Genomic DNA, 20360 nt, shown 5'->3' with positions numbered 1-20360 from the left:
GTTTTCATTCTCCCTCCTGAATGCGGACACATTTTTGGACAGCCCACTATTGTGGTATTGTCAGCAAATTTGTAGATGGTGTTGTTGTACTAAGCCACGCAGACATAGAGCAGGGGGCTAAGTTGCAGCCTTGTGGTGCTCTGATGCTGATGGAGATTGTGCAGGAAATATTCTTGACAATCCTCACTGATTGGGTTCTGGAGGTGAGTCAAGTAACCAAAAAATGATTTAGGATGAAAAATTGGAACAGATTGAAAAAGATATAAAAATTTAGGTAAAATATTCATTTTAATAGAATTTATATGGCCAACTAAAGTTGTAGATGAAGGTGGGTCAAAGAATGCTTCACTTGTTTAAGCAAAGCAAGATAATTCTCCTTAAAAAATTGTTTATGATTCTTGTAATTGTAATGCTGTTTTATTGAGGAAGTGTCAGGTTCAGTGGGTTCAAAGAGAGACGAGTCTGGGCTCAAGGGTTTGCAATCAAACGTAACTATTAACACAATAGTTAATAAGAGAGACAATTTTTAAGGAAGCATGGGAACATAGGTGCACAATTTATAAGAGAGCGTGGGAACAGATTGTAACAGGAACAAAACAGGGAAAACGTTAGACAGTACACATGAATTAATTTACACAGGTGATGCAGTCCTTTGCACCCTAGAAGCAGGGGTTATACATCCCCTCCCAGATCCCTGAATAAAGGGAGGTGGATCTGGTACCACTGTGCACACAGGGGTATTCATACACCCTTAGACCCCAATCAGTTAATACTGGCTCTGCTGCCAGTATTTATCTATTGCTAGAGTAGTACTACAGCTCAACTTCAGGGCAGTGTGCACCTTACCCGCGACCCTTCCGAGCAACATCTGCAGCATGGACTGGTGTCCATGGCTAGCACCACAAGCCAGAGAGAGCTCATATCCTCTGTGCTGGTGCTAAATACAGCCAATAATTCAATCAACTGATCAAACAATAAAGGACTTAACAGGCATCCTTGATGAATGCCATGGTGGAGATGTGGCTGATATTGTTGTAAATTAGTAAGAATTGTAGCAGATGGCTGTAAGTACAATAAATTTAACGCATGTAATAAAATCAGAACCAAAATTTAATTTTTCAAGGGTTTTGAATAGATATGCCCATTCTATTTGATCAAAAGCTTTTTCTGCATCCAATGAAAAAATATACTCAGGGGCTTTCCCAGAGGGAAAGTACATAATATTGTGATGTATATCAAAATAGGAATGTCAGTTTTCAGAATAACTGACAGTAAAATGTTTTCCATCCTATTGGCTAAAATCTTGGCATCAACATTCAGTAAGGAGATTGGTCTATAGGAGGAACATTTGGTTTTGTCTTTTTTTTGTAAGACTCATTAAATGATTCTGGAAGTTTATCCTGTTTAAACAAATCTGCAAACACTACATTCAAGTGAGGTGTGAGCAATTGGGAAAATAATTTTTAAAATTCCACAGGAAACCCATTGGGTCCAGGGGCCTTTCCAGATTGTAATAAACAAATAGAAACTGTTATTTCCTCTTGCGAGATAGATTCATGCAGTCTGATTTGACTCTCTGAAGAAATCTTGAGAATATTCAATCTGTCTAAGAAATTTTTCATCAACTTACCGTCATTCGTATATTCAGAAGAGTATAGTTTGGAATATAATCTTTAAAATGTATCATTTATCTCCAAATGATCAAAGTCATAATACAGACCTTTGTAATGTGACGCTTAGCACCAAATCCTCTTGATTCATTAAGCAAAAACTTGACAGATTTATCACCATGAATGAAAAATCGACTTTTAGATTTCAAAAGTTGACGTTTGGTTGGATTTTTGAGAGAAGATCAAATTTAGTTTTAAGTTCATCAGTTTTTTGTTTACATCTGAGTTTTTAGTTTGAGTGTCTTGTTGATCTGTTTAATTAACTCAGATCTTTCTTCATTAGTCTTCCTTTTTTATTAACAGTATATGAAATGATTTGCCCCACTAAGAAATGCCTTCAATGTATCCCATATAACTAGACTGGAGGACTCCAAGGAGAGATTAGTATCAAAAAAGAAACTATCTGTTCTCCCATAAATGTAATGAAGTCCTTATCTGATAATAATTAAAGCACCAGAGTCTTTTGACTTGAGGAATGTTAGGAAGGTTCATCGACATTGTAACAGGGGCATGATCAGATATTACAAGAATGAATTAATGAAATTAAATGATTATCAATAAAAAAGTAATCAATTCATGAGTAAGTATGATAAACAGGGGGAAAGAAAGAATACTCTGTTATTAAGATAAATAAAAGCCAAACAACTGAAATGCCATAATCTGATAGAAAAGAATGTATTAATAAGGCAGATTTGTTTAATGTAGCCAGGTTAGAAGATGAATGATCTAGGATAGGGTCTAACCAACAGTTGAAATCCCTGCCTCAAATAAGCAAATATAAACTTAAATCTGGCAAGGAAGTTAAAAAAAATTCAAAAAACCCTAGATCATGAACATTAGGAGCCTAAACACTTGCGAAAACCACCATTTTATAGTGTAATTTCCTTGAAACAACAACAAAACGAGCATTAGAATCCTAACCAACATTATGTATACTGCATGGAATATTCTGATTAATAAGGATTGATACCCCTCTAGATTTAACTTGAAAGGAAAAATGATATTGCTATCCTTTCCACCACGATTTCAGGCACGAAACATCATTGTGTCTCCAGTAAAAATATAATCACAGCTTTAAGTTGTTTTAAATGTGATGCCACTTTCCTTTGTTTTACTGGATGAGTTAGGCCTTTTGTATTCCAACTCAGGAACTTAATAGGATTAGCCATGGTCACTCATTTACAAAAAGTATACATTAACAGTAAAACTAATTTCAGAAATTCCAATGTGCATGTACAAAGCTGAGTTCATCTTCCCATTAATCTCATTCCCCAGACAAACAGCAAAAGTGTGGAGGGTTTTGCACATCTCAGAACAGTTCAACAGGTCTAAACTTTTTTGTGCTGCTCGATCTCATTTTCTTGTCTTGCACAAAATGTGTACCACAGCAGTATTTAAGACCATCTGATTATAAGTTCCCACTTATTCTTTATGGCATTGGTTGTCCGTTGATGTTGGTTGAAGTTGTACCCCACAATTCCAATTATGGCTACAACCCAACAAATCCTTATTTTTTCCTGTTTTCTGTGAGAAAGGTTTATATTCAGAATGAGGTAGGGATCCTAGAAATGGACTAACATTTGACCATGCTTCCTAGGTTAGATGTTAAGAGTACCAAATACCCAATCTTCAAGAGGTTTGCAACTGAGCTGGCTCTACCAATGGCTGGTGACCATAAAAATCAATTTCCACTACCAGCTCTCTTGCCATCTCTTTTTTTGTCTCCTCTTGCCTCTCTGCCCATTCATGCCTCGCTCTCTCCCGCCTCTCTCTCCCCTGCCCCTCTCCTCCCTCTCTTCCCCTGCTCTCTCTCTCTCTCTCTCTCTTTCTCTCCCCAGACTCTCCCCCCACCTCGCACTCTGTCCCCCAATACTTTCTCTCCCCTCCATCCACCATGAAAATGGGCTATTTAAATTTATATGCTTTCTTTAATTATCCATTTAAAAAACTCTGAAAAGTTACTGACCTCCAGTGATTTCTGAGGTTTATCCAACACTTTTACCAGACATTGCTATTGTTTTAATTTGAGGTTAATGGAATACAAGGCATCAGAACAAAGTAAAGATGTGCTAAAGCCTTGTGATTTACATAAGAAAAAAAATCATCAATGGGTCAGTAGTGCAATACAAGTCCAGGTGTTAACACTAAAACATGCAGTGCTTCCCACTCTAGTATTGGGGCAGTGTGTCGCCACGATGAGGATCCTGATCATGAAAATCCCTGGGCTGAGAGATGCCACAGTTATTCTCATAGCACAATTTTCCTGAAGTTTGAGCACGGGACCGATTAAACGTTTGTGTATAATAGCTGGTGCTGAGCCCAAATTTAAAGGCATGCTCCTTTGAAACCTATTTCTCTGAAGTGCTTGAGATTCCCCAAGATAGTTGAAACATTATCTTGTCTCATGTATCCTATCGAACGAAAGAAACAGGTTCTCATTGTGCTTTAATAGACAGGTTAAAAGAAATCCATCTTTACAGGGACCGAACCCTAGAATATGGCACCTTGGCACTGAGTCAGGACTTTTATGAAGACTTGATGGTTGAAAACCTGTTGCATTTCACTTTCCTGTTGGGGCCACTGGTCTATGCTGGAATTGGACTCCGTATGTTTGCTGCCTCCAGGTCTCAGATTGCAAAGTAACAATTAAAAGATGGGGCCTTAATATGCCCCCCCTGTTTGAGAACCATGGAGGCCAATTACAGCATTCCACTCCTGCCCTGTCTAAGATTGTAGCAGCCATCTGGGGATCTACTGTTCGTAACATGATAACTTCCTACTCTTGCCTGCTCCCATTCCTTTTGTCAGCTAATCAGATAGGTCTATGTTTCCTTGTTTACACATACATTCTATAGAATGTTTTATGGCTTTGTGAGTTTCTTATCCACATCTTCTTCCTGGGATGCTTTTAGGGGAAGGGGGCAACCCAGAATAATTTTCTGTGTTATTAAAGAGCTATTTTGAATACAGTTGGTGAACATTTGATAGGGGTGGAGACCTCATCTGAACCACTGTTTCTCAGCCAGTAGAAGCGGTCTGTGCAAAATAGGCTTTCTATTTATCAAATGGAGTTTTGAAGATTTTAAAAATATCAGAAGCAGTCATTTTATAACAACTACTCAAAATTGGTGTTAGTCAAATGTGTTTTCATCACAAATCTATGTCACTATTTTATATTCTTTCAATTCATGAAAGTTGCTAGAATATTGAATAAAAGAGGAAAGTTTACAGGGAGCTGGAGTCGATGACAACCTGCTGGAGAAATTCAGCAGGTCATGCACCATCCATAGAAAGTAAAGGGTAACCAGCCTATCAGGCCTGGGCCCTTCATCAGATTGTAGTGTACATGCAATGGGAGCATGGAGAAGAAAGACACGCATGCCAAAGCCTTGGAAAACTAATCTGGCTTATTGCTCTGGCCGTCGGGCTTATATGGACCCCTGGCGCTGATGTCAGGGCCCTGCGTCGTCGGAGCTCCAGCCTAGGATTGGCCGGCGTTAATGCCAAAGTTCCCCATCTTCTCGCTGTACAGAAGTCACCTGGGATGACAGCCAGTGTTACCCCCAGATCTGTTGTATTTGTTGGTCATTTTGCAGGTCCATGTTTCCGTGAGCGGACTGCTACAAGGTATCTTTAACCAACGCTGGTTACTACGAGTGCTGTGTAACCTGCTAAGTTTCTCCAGGAACGTTTGTTTATTGTAGAAAATGAAGAGTTTGCCATTTAGCTACATTATATTGTTTACAGTTCAGGGGACTAAAAACTTGATCTAATATTGAAACCTTGAACGAAAGCTGTAGAAGTGGAACAGTATGAATTTCTGGGAGTGAAGTGAGTGCAGATGAATTTTTTTTCTCATCCCAAGTCTGAACTTCCATGCAGTAATACTCATCTACGCAAATAGAGCTGCTTGTTCTGCCAAAATCCTTATGTTCAGCACATTCAGACAGAATCTCCCTGCCCGTGAACAAAATAGTCCAAAGCACACAGTGGCCTTTAAATGGCTAGCTTTGTTTCCCTAAAACAGTGGCCCAGGATCAGCTCTGCATGGCAAAAAGTATAGGAAACTCCTTGGAAGCCTTTTGTCCGTCAGCATTGAAACTCGGTGATGTTCCCACACTTAGTCTTGCAATGTCTCCAGGTTTCAAAGCTCTTCTGCTCTCCCTGTTGGTACTTGAATTCGAGTGTGCTGATAAATGGTTTCTTAGCAGCAGGGAAAGGACAGCCCAAAACAATCAAATGATTGGTGTTCGTTTAAAAAAGGTACAAGGGCTGCTCATTACTGAGGGATGTGGAGAAGCTGGTTGTGTAATTTATTGGAAATGCCATTTGCACCATGTTAATGTCCTTGCTAACAAATGCAGATGTATTACTTCCTTGCCTTTTGCCTTCCTGGAATGTTGATGAGTTTCCCCCCACCCCACCCCGTCTCATCTCATTCTCCTGCCCCTTATACTTTATTGCAAATAAAACAAAGCATATTTAAACTCACTTTTGATGATAACTGGTTGAAAGAAGAACGGTGGGTAGAGAACAGTTACCTCTCACCTGAGGGGAACAGACAAAGTTTGATCTTCATGGACTTATTTGGGTAAATCTGCCATCACTAATGCATTTTGAGATGAGCAAAGGGTTAGGGCCCAGGTGATATGAGAGGGTTGTTTCCTAGCAATCATCTGCAGACTAAAATCTCCCTTTTCTCACTAATTATAGTACATTTCCCTCAAAAATTTCCTGGCATTTTTTTTTTCAAGAAAGATTTGGACCTTTTGGTCATCCTCTTTTTTTCTACATGTTAAATAAGACCAACACAACTCTGTGAAGCCTGTGAGATGCACCAGCCTGCTGCCTTTCCCCTGTGAGTGACTGACACTCAGCTGGGAGGGCATAGCTCCACTGTGATTTGAACAAATCCTTTTCAAAGCCTGTCCATTTTAGTTTTCTTTCTTCCAATGCTGTCCACATTCCTGCGGTGAGCTGTGCCATATGGATAGGAAAATTACCAAGGAGGTAACTTTTATTTATATGGTGCCTTTCTTTGAATATGGGCTCTTCATTTTTGTCCACTTCGCTAATGAATTGCTAAATATTCTCCATTCCTTTATCAGCTCCCTGTGAAAGTGCACATAAGTCATTGCATCTTAAGAGTTATTGAGGCAATCAACAAGGACTTATATAAATGAGAGTTACCCTTGGGGGAATGATAAAGAAAATAATTAGCTTAGTCTGGTCAAATAACTTATCAATGCTAACATGGTTAATGATTTAAATACAATCACGTACAGTTAACGCAAGATACCGTTTCAAGTTTCCGTAGACGTGGGAAAGATAGAAATCCTCATCAACCCCTGGCCTCACCATCTGCTCCCGTTACTTATCACTCCTCACTGCCCTGTAGTGCGATAATGTGCATTGGTTAATGTTCTGCAGTCCCACCTATTGGTAGAAATTGAATATTACAGCAGCAGAGATTTCCACCTCCTGAAGATATTTCCTGATTCATCTCCATTCTAATCAGATTTTTAAACTGATCAGCATGAGGCCGTCCTTTAAGGGTTCAAATAGCAAAAATTAAATCGGGGTATCTTGAATTCTTCTAGTAGTTGGCTTTGTGCTCAATGAGGTGCAGAAGTGGAATGGCTCACTTAGCTTCATTGATGCGCACTATTTCCCCAATTGTCCCCCCTCTGGCACAGCACCTATTCAAAAAAGCAGTTCTCTTTAATTTGCTGTTATATTGGAATTGAAACACCTGAACATGAATTTATCCACATTTGAGAGTAAACTACAGAAATCTTGGAGTAGAAGGTAGCCGTGTCTGGGGAGAGAGAAGTCTCAAGTGAACACCTGTGCTCTTTTTTGCCACCGTGTTTAGAAACATTGTGGGCTTTCTTCCAACCTGGAAAGCAGATAAAAGTTCAATGATTGTTTGCACCAAATATTCATGAGGTTTGACCAATTGATTGTGTTGGTGCATCAATTGCAGGGGTTGATGTGCATTGCCCTGTAAATATACTGTTTTGTTGTTGTTGTTGCAGAGAAGAAACCTGAGCAGTCCTGCTTGCCTAGAAAAGGAGGAAAAGAACCCCTTGGAGAGCGAATCACCCGTCTCCATCTTGGACTCTGCAGGTTTCAGGGCAGATTTGTCACGTAGCTGCCAAACAAGAAGCTGCTGGATTGAAACTCTCAGTGAAAGTGAGGAAGAGGAGGATGCTAAGAATTGTGGCAGCACAGAGGCCTTCCCGTTCCATCGCACCTGTGAAGATTTAGATTTGGACATGATTGAGGAAAACTGAAGAAACATCATGTAATATAACGACCTTTTAAACCCCATGAATTTCGCCTTAAAGTACCAAGTTCACATAGAGGGTTCTCCCACCAGGTTCCATCATTGATTGGACAGTCTTTTGGGGGAGCCATGTGGGGTGGGACCTGTGAACTCCCTTACCCAGGAGAGCAATACTCAGGTCTTGGTGGAGAAGTTGTGCCAATCCTCTGCTCTCCTTTCGTCAAGTCTCTTCAGATGAATAACTCTGTAGACTTCACAACACTCCACGTACGAAAGCCCACATACCTCCAGTGCATCTGCAATAAACTTTGTGTGATGTAGTCCTGGGACTGTTGGGACGATAACCAAATGGTGCCTTCAGAAACATACGAGTCAGAGGAGGAATTGATGAGTAGAGCAAGGGAGCGTTTGAATTTCACAATAATATTGAAATTTTAAGGGATCCTGAAATTAATTCTGTTTTCAGCTTCACATTATTTTAGTAAAGTGTGTTCAGATCCTCTCTCTTTTCCCTTTGCTTCTCTTCCGCTCCCACCTCTGGCTTGGAGATAAAGCAAAGTGGAAGGTGGTGCATTGCATTCCAAAGGATGGGTGGATTTGAATTCTATGAAGGGCAAAGTTCTCCCTCTTTGTGTCTGGGGGGGGTGGCGGGGGGAGTTGTTATTTTCCGCAGTGTTCTTGGACGAGATGAAATACAAGCTCCAAATCACCACATACTAAAACCTAGATTTTACAGCTGGGCCAACGATGAGGCCAGTGAAGATGAAGCAAACCAGTCAAGTGAGGACAGTTTAGTTAACTGACGGTTTGCATGGTGGGTTGTGACAGATGTCTGTTTTTGTTCCTTTGTGTAGACTGTACTTGAAGAGACTATATTTTGTTGTACTTTAGCCGTTGCACCAAATTTATGAATTACGATCAAAGAGTCACAATTTCCTGCCGATTTTTCTCTTGGTAAAATCTCCCAGCATTTCTAATAAATTTAATCAAAGATTGTGATAATATAACAACCACTGCTCTTTATTCATGACCTTAAATAAAACAAAGACATTTTTTGAATAGTTTGAATCTGTGTTTTAAATTGACTTGCAGGTTAAACCGATCAAGCGGCCTTGTGTAAAAGCAGTAAAGATCATGTTAGTGGCACGGTCAGCCTAGCAGTTGGTGCAAAGCCATTATGGTGCCAGTGATTGGGACCGGGATTCAAATCCCGCACTGTCTATAAGGAGTTTGTATGTTCTCTCCATGTCTCCCTGGAGGCTCCGGTTTCCTCCCGCCATTAGAAACGTACTGGCAGCTGTAGATCAATCGGATGTAATTGGGTGGCACAAGCAAGAGGGACTGAAAAGGCCTGTTACTGTGCTGTATGTCTACATTTTTTTTTTAAATGTAAATTAAAAATTTAATGTTTATTCCTGACTCTGTGTCGACGAGCCAGTAGAGGTAACAAACAATTTGCTTCTGTGACAGTGGTCTTGCAGATAGGAAAGGCTGGAACTTCACTGACCTGATTCCATGATTGAAACTATTGTGGTGGGACCTATTCAGCCTTGGAGACTGGGGTTAATTCCCTCCCAGCCTTCAGGAGGAAAAGGGAGTAGACACAGAAAGAAAAGCAGGCACCAAACCACTTTGCACTCACCTCTCAGCTCACTCGATGATTAATTTGGACAGGCTTGGCCTCACTTTAGAGCTCCATAAGTGTTTCCCTATGAAGTTAGCAGCAGATCTGTTACACCTTAATCGGTCGGTGCAAGTGTTAAGGGGGAGGGAAGGACGGGAATAAAACATTGAGGTTTTGTCTGGAGACACAAGAACTGCTGCAATCACAAGCAAACCATGAGAAGCTGGATGAACTCGGTGGGTCCACAGAGAGAAATGACCAGTCAGCGATTTGGCCCAGGACCCCGTTATGTGACTACGGTGAGAAAGGGGGAAGGGCCAAGCGATAATGGGACTGATAAAGGTGGGAGAGGTAGAGTGGAGATACAGGGGGTGGAGACTGTTCAATATGTACTCACCTGTCCGCTTAAAATGCTTGTTTGCTGAGGTCTTCAAAGGACTGCAATAAGGGTCATAGGCTTTTAACGCAGCTAAGTTCCAACATGACTTGTATCTAACAGCAACAGCTAATGTCTGAAACTAACTTTTCAGCTGATACTGCAATAAATGGTTTGTTTCTAAGAAATCTGCCACAGAATGAAAGTCGACTTTGGGCATCATGTAATATGTAAAATGTGTACCTCCCCTCTCCTGTTTGTCCTGCTAACTTCCTCCGCCAATCTTATCAGCTGCTCCAGACCCCAGCATCTAGATTTTTGTGTTTACCTCCTCTCTCCCTGTTATGAGTGGCTGCATATTGCATTTTAGAACTCATATTGTTGAAAAGGCTTTGGCCTGAATGTGGCAGAGCGATGTGACTCTTGTGAAGCTCTTGTGCTTATGTTAACCTTGTTTTTCAGATATTTCTTTCAGGAGTCACTGGATAGTGTTGCCAACCTCAGACTGTATTGTGGTGGCAATTTGCAAATGGCGGCTCTTCCTCCCCCTTTCGTGAGCTATATTACCTGATGTATTTGTAACCTCATAGAACATTGCAGTACAGGCCCTTCAGCCCACAATGTTGTACTGACCCAGGGAAACCTATTCCACAACAATCACATCCATATTACTCTATTTTATTGCCTATCTAAGAGTCTTTTCAATGTCCTTATTGCTGGCTCTCCATTCGGCTCTGAGTCACCAAGACAGCAGCAACACATACATCAGACATCGAATACAGCTCAGCTTTCAATACCATTATCCCCTCAGTGCTGGTCCACAAGCTCCAAACCCTGGGCTTCTGCATCTCCCTCTGCCATTGGATCCTTGGCTTCCTCACTGGAAGACCACAGTCACTATGAATCGGAAACAACGTCTCCTCCTCACTGACGAACAATACAAGTGCACCTCAAGGATGTGTGTTTAGCCCACTGCTCTACTCTCTCTCCACTCATGACTGTGGCTAATGTTACAGGCCCAGAGGACCCTAAAAACCCATCAGCAATAGAAATTTACCAAGACAAATGGTTACTTAAACAAAAGTTACTTTTAATTTTCTTTAAACATAAAAACAGGATCAGACTTTAACTTGTCACTATTAACCTAATTTAACCCCCTTCTAATTTTAAGCACACGCATGTGTAATGTGTATAAATTGAGAGAAGTTCTTTGATTCTCAGTCCAATCTCACTTCTCACTCCTCCAAGTTCACTGGTATCAGGCAATTCTGTGCACAGAATTTAACATTTAGGAATTTTCACCAAGCTCTGATGCTTAAATGGTTGCCGCATAGGAGAGTTCTTGTCGGTTTCAGAGAGAGATTCGTTGCTCAATGGACACACACAAACCGATTCCCTATGATCAGCCACTTCAGTGTCTTGCTGAAGAATCTTGTCCCATCAGGGTTTTCCAAATGATAAACTCTTCTTCAGCAGGTCACCACAGAGTTCCTCTTGGTTCTCTTATTTCAGGTGAAACACTCTAGCCAGCCATTTCCTCTTGTATGGACCACAAGGGTTTTCAACACGCTGAACTCAGAACTCACAACCCGTCTTCAAAATGCAGTTTCAACAAGCTGCCAGCTTGCCATGACTGCAGAAACCAGCTCTCTCTCTCTCTCTCTCTCTCTCTCTCTCTCTCTCTCTCTCTCACAGAGAAACCCTATTTGGTCTCCTCTCTTTGTATCTCTCTCTGCTTGCAAAACCACGACCTTCTTAGAACAGCAAACTGCAACTAGACTGCAAAACCAGACCCAAACTTCTGAGTCCATTCATCTGTTGCTTTAAAAACAATAATTACTCCACAGCATCTCCAATTAACACCTACACAAAGGAACACAAATCAGTCCTCATCGAGGAGTCAGTGATGGAAAGGGATACGAACGTCAAATTCCTGGGTGTCAACATCTCTGAAAATCTGTCCAGCGGCTGTACTTCATGAGGAGTGTACGTAGATTTGGTTTGTCACCAAAGATTTGCAAATTTCTCCAGGTCTACCATGGAGGGCATTCTGACTGGTTGCATCACTGTCTGATATGGAGCCAATGCACAGGACTGGAAAAGACAACAGTTTTGAACTCAGCCAGCCCCATCCACGGGCATCAGCATTCACTCCATCGAGGACATCTGCAAGTGTCATAAGAAAGCAGCCTCGATCCTCAAGGACCTTCCATCCCACTGGGTTCTCATAATGAGAGTCCTTGTCCTCTTCACACTGCTACCATCAGGAAGCCAACAGTACAGCCAACAGTACAGAATAAATTCTGATTGTACCAGGCTACACCATCACTCCCAGCAAGGCATTGCAGGCACCCATCACTAAATCTCTGATAGTTCCCCTAAGCTTTCCTCCACTCACCATAAACAATTGCATCTGGCGTTTGCTACTGTCGCCCCAGGATGAAGATGCTGGCTGTCCATCGTACCAAAACCCCTTGTAAGCTTATATACCTTTACTCGATCACCTCTCATCGCAACCTTCTCCTAGTTTTGTTTCAACCACATTGAAGCCAAGTCAACGACACTTTTTAATTCATGGAAACTTCCAACAAAAGGCGCCTTTGCTTCCTATTCTCTTCATTGGTGATTGAATGTCAATCGCATTAACTGCAACTCCTTACTCAAAATCTTCAGAGTCTCATTGAATAAAAAGGTTCCTCTGTACTGTTCCCACTTCTCCAAGATGGAATAAAATCACCTTTGTTCATTCCAAAGATTTATTAATCATCATAAACTACATGTAGCTATTAATACATTCATCTGTCACTGCATGTTCCAGCACTTGTTATAACTGTTGTGGTCATTAGGAGCTGCGAGAACGGGACTTTGAGCAAGATGAGAGTTTACAAAGCCCTAGGAAAGGTAGGTGCTTGTTATTTTCTCATTAGGAGCTGTAAGAGCAGGACTTTGAATGAGAAGAGGAACAAAAAGCACTGGGAAAGGTAGGTGCTTCTCCACTGGGGAATTAGCTGTCGCCAATTAAGGGAATGGGAGGTTGTGGAGTAACTAATGTGGGATTGGGGCAAGGGAAGGGGCTAGAACAACCCTATCGAGGAACAAAAGGATTCAGGAAGAAGGCATAGAAAAAAAAGAAAAGCCTGCTCTTACCTATTTCATAGACAGAGGGAATGGAAGCCAGGGCAGGAACATGCTTCTCTTGCAGAACATGGGTCAACATGGAAGCCAACAGTATCCCTGATGACTTCATCTGCGAGACATACATCCAGCTGCAGCTTCTTACAAACCATGTTAGGGGAATCGGAGCTGGAGCTGGATGAACTCCAGATCATTTGGGAGGTTGAGGGTGTTAGGCAAGAGTTACAGCGATGCAATCACACCGTGGAGCCAAGAGGAACACGAAAGAGAAAGGGAAAAGGCAGTAAGGGAAGGGCAGCCTTGTGGCTGTTCCCCTCAATAGCACGTATACTATTTTGGATATTGTTTTGAGGAGGTAGGGGGAGCTACCAGGGACAAGCCACAGAGAACAAGTTTCTTGCCAAGATAGAAAAGGAGGAGAAGAGGTGAGGTATAGCGACAGAGGATTCAAATGTTTGGAGGAACAGATAAGAGGTTCTGTGGAAGTGATCGAGAATCCTGGGTGGTCTGTTGCCTCCCAGGTGCCAGGGTTTGTGCCATCTCAGATGGAGTTCATGGCCTTCTCAAGAGGGTGGATGAGAACACAGATGTCGTGGTCCATGCAGGGACCAATTATGTGGGCAGGAAGAGTGATGAGATCCTGCAAAGAGAAGCCATTGATAATAATGCCATGAGTTTTAAATTAATTATGGAGAAGACTTGGTCTGTTCCTTAGAATGAGATTCTCAACTGGAGAAAGGTCAATTTTGAGGAAACAAGAAAGGATCTAAAGAACGTGAATTGGGATGTTGTTTTCTGACAAGAATGTCTTTGGCAAGTGAAAGACCTTCAAAGGTGTAATTTTGAGAGTACAGAGTTTGTTGTAAGTAAAACACAAAAGTCTGCAGACACTGTAGCTGAAGTAAAAACACATGCTGAAGAAACAGCAGGTCAATCAGGGTCCTTCATCAAGGTATGGAAAAATGTCGGCAGGCGTCTGGACTAAATGATAGAGTTAGGAGGAGGAGCACAGAGCCAAAGACAGGAAGTAATAGGTGGATACGGGAGGGAGGGCACAGCAGCAAGCAGGGGGAAGGGGGTGGCTTTGGGAATAGAGAGGGAAGGGGTGGAGAGCTAAGGGAATGAAGACAAAGGGAAGGGAGGGTAAAAGGAAAGTAGGTTAGCAGAAATCAGAGAAGTCGATATTAATGCCATCCAGTTGGAGGGGGCCCAGACAGAAAATCAAGTGTTCCTCCAATTTATGGGTGGCCCTGGTTTGACAGTACACAAGATTATGGTCAGACAAATTAGAATGGGAATGGTATGCCAAGTTGAAATAGTTGCCCACTGGGAGGTCCATGTCACTGGTACAGATGGAGAGAAGGTGTTCAGCGAAGTGATCTCCCAGTCTGTTCCCAGTCTCTCCAATGTTGAGAAGGCCACAAAGGGAGCACTGGTTGCAGTAGATCACTCCTGTGGATACACAAGTGAAGAAACATTTGGGTCCCTGAATTGTGGTGAGGGAGGAGGTATGGGTATTAGTGTGCGACATGCCGGAGAGGGAGGAATGTGTGGATGAGAGATTCACGGAGCGAACATTTCCTATGTATCTAGTAGTGGGATCACGTAGGTGGTGGAAACAATGTGTTGGATGCGGGGCTAATGGCGGGTAGGTAAGGAAAAGGGGAAATTCCAGGAGTGGTGACATGCTTTCTGGGTCAAGGCCGATACCTCCATTCTCCATGACACAACCAAGGATGGCCAGATTGGTTGTGCGAAACACTCACTTGGCCTTATTCTATGTAGTGTTAAGGAGCTTGGCTGTCTGGAGAAAGTTCTGAAGATTGGCATCATGGTCCTGCAGGTCGTGGCCACAGATGGTGACGTTATCGAGATACGGGAAAGTGACCCGCAACTCATATTGATCCACCATGCGGTCCATCTCCCGCTGGAAGACCGAGACACCATTTGTGACACCAAAGTGGGGGCCCGTAGGAAGTGGTAGAGGCAGCCATGAGCCTCGAACCCAGGTACTAGGCAGATAGGGAGCTGGTGGTATGCCGACTTCAGGTCAATGGTCGAAAAGACCCTATATTTGGGCAATTTGGTTGACCGTGTCAACGATGCGTGAGAGGGGGTATGCATGTATCTGTTGATGGTCCGACTGTAGATGATGACCATCTTATTCTTTTCCCTGTTCCGCACTACCACCACCTGCACTCTCCAAGGGCTGGTGCTGGCTTCAATAATCCCCTTCTTGAGTAAGCACTGTACCTCGGTCTGAATGAAGGCCCTGTCCCCGGCGCTGTACCACCTACCATTAGTGGTGACGGGTTTACAGTTGGGAGTGATGTTGGTGAATAATGACAGGGGGATGGGGTGGGTGATTTTAAGTGTGGAGAGCCCACAGGTTACGTGTGGTGAGCAGTTGGTTTGTTAGCCTTGTGTGGGGTGGGGGGTTGCGGAGGGTGGGTGGCGCTCAGTGGTTGGTTGGAAAATTGCTGGTTATGAATGGTGAGGGTGGTTGGGACCTGTCAAACTCCATTGTCACACTGTTAAGGTGACACTGAAAATCCAGTCCCAACAGCACAGCAGTGCAAAGCTGCGAAATTATCATCAGTCTAAAGTCCTTACATTCAGTACCCCGCACCATTAGAGTCACTATGCAGAAACCCCAGGCGTCCACTGCAGGCAATTTGGATGCCAAGGAGACCTTTTGGTTCACTGGCAATCCTGTAAGGGAAAGGTGCCGCACTGTGTCCAGGTGTATAAAGCTCTCCGTGTTCCCGCTGTCGAATAGGCAACTCATCACGTGGCTCTTTACCTGGGCTGTCCTAGTCGAGTGTGATGGAGGCCTGTGTCGGGTCGCTGCACACTGCGGTTGTGGGAGACACGGTTTCAAAGATGGTGGCGCCCAGGCCCACACGCAGTGTTGCTGGATCCCGAAGATAGTGCCCAAGATGGCAGTCCCCACATATCGCTGCTGGCCACAGGTGATGGCGGTGTCCAGGACGGCGGCCCCCACAATCCTCATGCAGCAGCGAGAGGCGTAGTGGCTCTTCTTCCCGCAGATGGAGCAAGTTGAATCCTTCGCTGGGCAGCGAAGGCATGTAGCATGTCGGGTGCTCCCGGAGCACCACAGCTGCGGTCGGGTTGCCACCAGAGCCGGGTGAAAGCAAAGGGAGGTGGTCACAGAGCACTGCTGCAGTGGTAGAGTCATTAGTGGAGCGGGGGTGTGGAGGTACCCGAGGTAACCGCGAGGCGGCTGCACTGTCGGTTAAGTTGGCCTCCAAGTTCTGGAGAGCACCCTCCAGCGTGCCTGCCAGCTTGACTGCTCTCCACAGATTGAGCTCCCCTCGTTTAGTCAAATGTAATTCGACCTGATCCCCATGACGTCAGCATCCCGGATCTTTTCCTCTGTATACTCCACAGCAGACACAACCTTGCATTCACAGGCCTTGCTGAGGGCTCGCAAAGCCCGAAGATATTCGGCATTGGTCTCACTGGGTCATTGTTTGTGGGTCACTAGTAGAGGCCTTGCATAGACAACGTTAATCTTACGCAGATACTGTCCTTTAAGTTCGTCCATGGCTTCCTGGTACCATGTGGCGTCCCTAATCATGGAGTACACCAGGGTGCCGACTCAGGACTGCAGTACTTGCAGCTTATTGACCTCTGATCGCCCGATAGTGGAAGAAGCCTGCAGGAACGCTTCAAAACTGCGCACCCTGAGCTGAAAGTTGGAGGATGCCTCAGGCGATTGTGGGTCGATCTCCAGCTTTTCTGGCTTCAGGATCTGCTCCATTGTTAAAAAAACTTTGTGTATAAAGTCGATGCCCCATCAATTACTCAAAAGACTGTTGTTGAAAAACCAGTCGGCTTTTATTCACTTACAAAAAGCACGTCCCTACTGTCCGACTGACCTGCACAGTGGAACAGTCACCTTTATACAGGAGCCTTTGGGGAGGGGCCGCAGGTACAATCTGCCAATGGGTGTGCCTGACCAAATAATAATATGCAACAGTGGGGAAGGTTTTGCCTGTGTCCACTACCTTTAGCAGGGCTTACCACTCAGAAGCATTGGTGCCACCAGAGCAGGCCGTGATGCAACCAGTCAGCGCACTTTCCATTGCACATCTGTAGAAGTTTGCCATGGGTCCAAAATGTCATACCCAACCCCCGCAAACTCCTGAGGAATTAAAGACACCGACATGCTTTCTTCACAATGGCATTAATATGTTGGTTCAAGGAAAGGTCCTCTGAGAGAGTGACTCCCACGAATTCAAATTTACTCGCCCTTCTCCACCTCTGAACCTTAATGATCACTGGATCGTACTTCTCCCTTCCTAAAGTCCACCATCAGTTCTGTGGTTTTGGTTGACGTTGAATGCGAGGTTGTTGTTAGTGTACCATTAAACCCAGTTTTCAATCTCCTCATCATCCCTTTTCATACAGTAATGCACATGAAGCACTGAAAATTAACAAGCAAATAAGAAGCCTGGTCTTCATTGCATGGTATTGATTAGGTTATCAGAGCCTTACTGCAATGATGCAGTGCCCTGGTGGAACTACACCTGCCTGGTTGCAGAAAGGACATATTTGTGTTTAAATAAATGCCACAAAGGATCAGCAAATCAGGTAGGGCCTGTACTTGAAAGAGTTTAGAAGGAGAGGTGATATCATTGAAGTGCACAATATTTTTTTACCACCCCCGTACGCTTTTGAAGGGAAGAAACCAAAGCACCCAGAGGAAACCCACACAGAGTTGGGGAGAATGTTGAAACTCCTTATAGACAGCGCCAGATTTTATTGTGTGTCACTGGCACTGGAATAACTTTGTGCTAACTGCACCACCCTGTGCTAACCATGCCACAATTTGTGCTTTGAACTAGACTCTGGCATCTGCAAACGTTCCTGTTTGACTAAATAAGATTAATCTGATTTGGCTGTGTAACGTGTAGCTAACCTGTAAAGTCTGTGGAATGCTATTCAATCAAACGATATTTTTTTTAAAAAGTAAAAAAGATGCCAAGCAAACTAGCCAGATATCATATAATAAATAGAAAGATGGAGAAAGTTATCTAAAGTTGGAGAATTTGATGATGAGCTGTTGTTCCTTAACCTTGGCACTGGGTAGGGAACACTCTGGGTTACAGGGAGAGAGGAAAGGAGACATCCTGCCTTTATTAATTCTTCAACTTTCCTTTTCACATTCCTCTTTGAATGGTGTCTGGTATCAGGACTGGCAGGCTGTGAAATAGTTTCTTCCCACAGGCTGTGACTGGGCAATTCATTCCAAAACATGTGTATATATATTTATTTCAACTTCATTCTATCTATCCCTTGAACCCACACCTTAATGTTATTGTGAAAACTATTCAACATCCTCCTTGCGCTCTTTGTAAGCCTGCTTCTGGCAGCAAGTATCTTTACCTCATACCTGTTGACTAGAGTCAAAGACTCATCACCAGCCAAATGAAGGAGTATGATTGAATTTTGGTTCAAACTTTCCTCATTCTCACCTCTCTTCTGTTATAACTGAACATGAGCCAGAATTCTCAAGATGAACACAGTCTTTCTTGATAAGCTTGTGAGGGATTTTGCTGCAGTAAAGGGGCATCACCTGCACTGATGACCCAAATGAATTCTGCTGAAAGAGTTGAGGAATCTTTCACCTGACACTTGGTTTGCTTTCTGTTCTGATGAAGGTTCTTTGACCTGAAAAAAAATTAACTCTGTACCTCTCCCCACACTTTGCAGTCTGACTTGCTGAGTATTTCCTGCATTTTCAGTTCTTGAGATTTCCAGCATCTGAGATCCTTTATTTTTATTAAGTTCACATTAATTTGTTTATTTACTAAAAGTTGGACAATCTTACTCGCAACTATTTACACCAATTTCTGTGGGAGGGAGTTTGACATTTCCAACACCCAGAAGAGGTGTTCGCAGGTGATTTATTCATGTCTGTATTGAAACTCTCGTCATGGTTTCACCTCCAGGTGGAAACATCTCAACCTGCACCAACTGTCATTTCGAAGATCTCTTCAAGCTAAACCTCAGATAATGTCTTTTCGAGAGAAAGGAGTCTTATCATGTTGAACACTTGCTGGTAGGTTCAGCTTTCAGTTCTATAGTGAATATTTTTGCACTTTATCCAGTGCCCGCATGTGCATTATAATTTGGGGTATTCCACTTTTAAATTCAAGTTTATTAGCATCTAGCAGGACATGTACAACCAGACAGAATGGCATTTCTCCAGACCATGGGGCACCCAATAATCATGTATATATGTAAAGATGTAATTTGAAATAAATATATGCAAATGTTTTGGAATGATTTGCTCAGTTCCAGGACATCTGTCTCACAGCCTGCGGGAAGAAGCCGGGCAGTCCGGATTTTGATGCTCCTGTTCCTCCTTCCTGATGGTCGTAGGTCTGAGTAACCGTGTGCTGAATGGAAAGCATCCCCAATAATTCTTTGAGTTCTATTTAACCAACGCTCTTGGTGAATGTCCTCAATAGAGGAAAGGAAGTGGTCTTCTTGGCTATTTTGATGGTCATCTGCATTGACTTCCGGTCTGATGCTTTGTAGCTGGCGTCCCGCGCAATGATGCAGCCAGACAGGACATTCTCAGTCGTGCGCTAGTAAAATGTTGTCAAGATGGGGGCCACTAGCCTTGCCCTCCTCCATCTCCTTAGGAAGTGCAGGCACTGCTGAGGCTCCCTGACTAATGTGGAGCAGTTGTGATTCCAAGAAGGATCTTCCTCTTTCATTATTATTCCTCTGGAAATGAACTGCATGCTTACATCTTAAAAGACTGTCTTTGCCTTGTGAATTCTGGCAATCTGTATTTTTATTTTCCAGAGGATTTTTCTGACCCCACTTGTAATACAGCTGTTCTGCAAACATATTTTTCTTCCTATGTTGTGTTGTGTTCTTCGTCTGTAGAAGCTGCAAACCCACCTTCATAGAACATAGATCCATAGAACATTATGGCACAGAAACAGGCCCTTTGGCCCAACCAGTCTGTGTTGAACTATCATCCTGCCTAGTGTCAATGAACTGCACTTGGACCATAGCCCTCCATAACTCTTCCCATCTATGTACTTCAGCTGGCAGCTTGTTCCACACTGTCTGTGAAGAACTTCCCCCTATCATTCTTAACCTACATCCTCTAGTTCTGTCATCTTCTCACTTAGTGGCAAAAGCCAGCTTGCTTCTATACCCTCACAATTTTTGTATGCATTTCAAAGATGCATTTGAAACTTCAGACCACTACTCTGCAGG

General features: G+C 43.2%; 1 protein-coding gene across 7 annotated transcripts in view; it reads left to right on the top strand.

Annotated features, from left to right (window-relative positions):
- LOC138743658 (protein FAM53A-like) overlaps positions 1–20360 on the top strand; it is a 211460-nt gene that overhangs the window by 150137 nt on the left and 40963 nt on the right. For 2 of the 7 annotated variants that reach the window (XM_069899191.1, XM_069899194.1), the window contains one exon: positions 7709–9018. The exons of 1 other annotated variant lie outside the window; for it this stretch is intronic. In XM_069899191.1, the coding sequence (XP_069755292.1) occupies positions 7709–7966 (258 nt within the window). In that variant the 3' untranslated portion in view covers positions 7967–9018. Of the gene's footprint in view, positions 1–7708; positions 9019–19072; positions 19167–20360 lie in introns of those variants that run through there. 4 more of the 7 variants (XR_011344984.1, XR_011344983.1, XM_069899197.1 and 1 more) reach the window with 4 other exon arrangements.

This window comes from Narcine bancroftii, chromosome 9, assembly GCF_036971445.1.
Source record: "Narcine bancroftii isolate sNarBan1 chromosome 9, sNarBan1.hap1, whole genome shotgun sequence".
NCBI lineage: Eukaryota > Metazoa > Chordata > Chondrichthyes > Torpediniformes > Narcinidae > Narcine > Narcine bancroftii.
The sequence above is the reverse complement of the archived record's forward strand: the minus strand, read 5'-3'. Positions and strand labels throughout refer to the sequence as shown.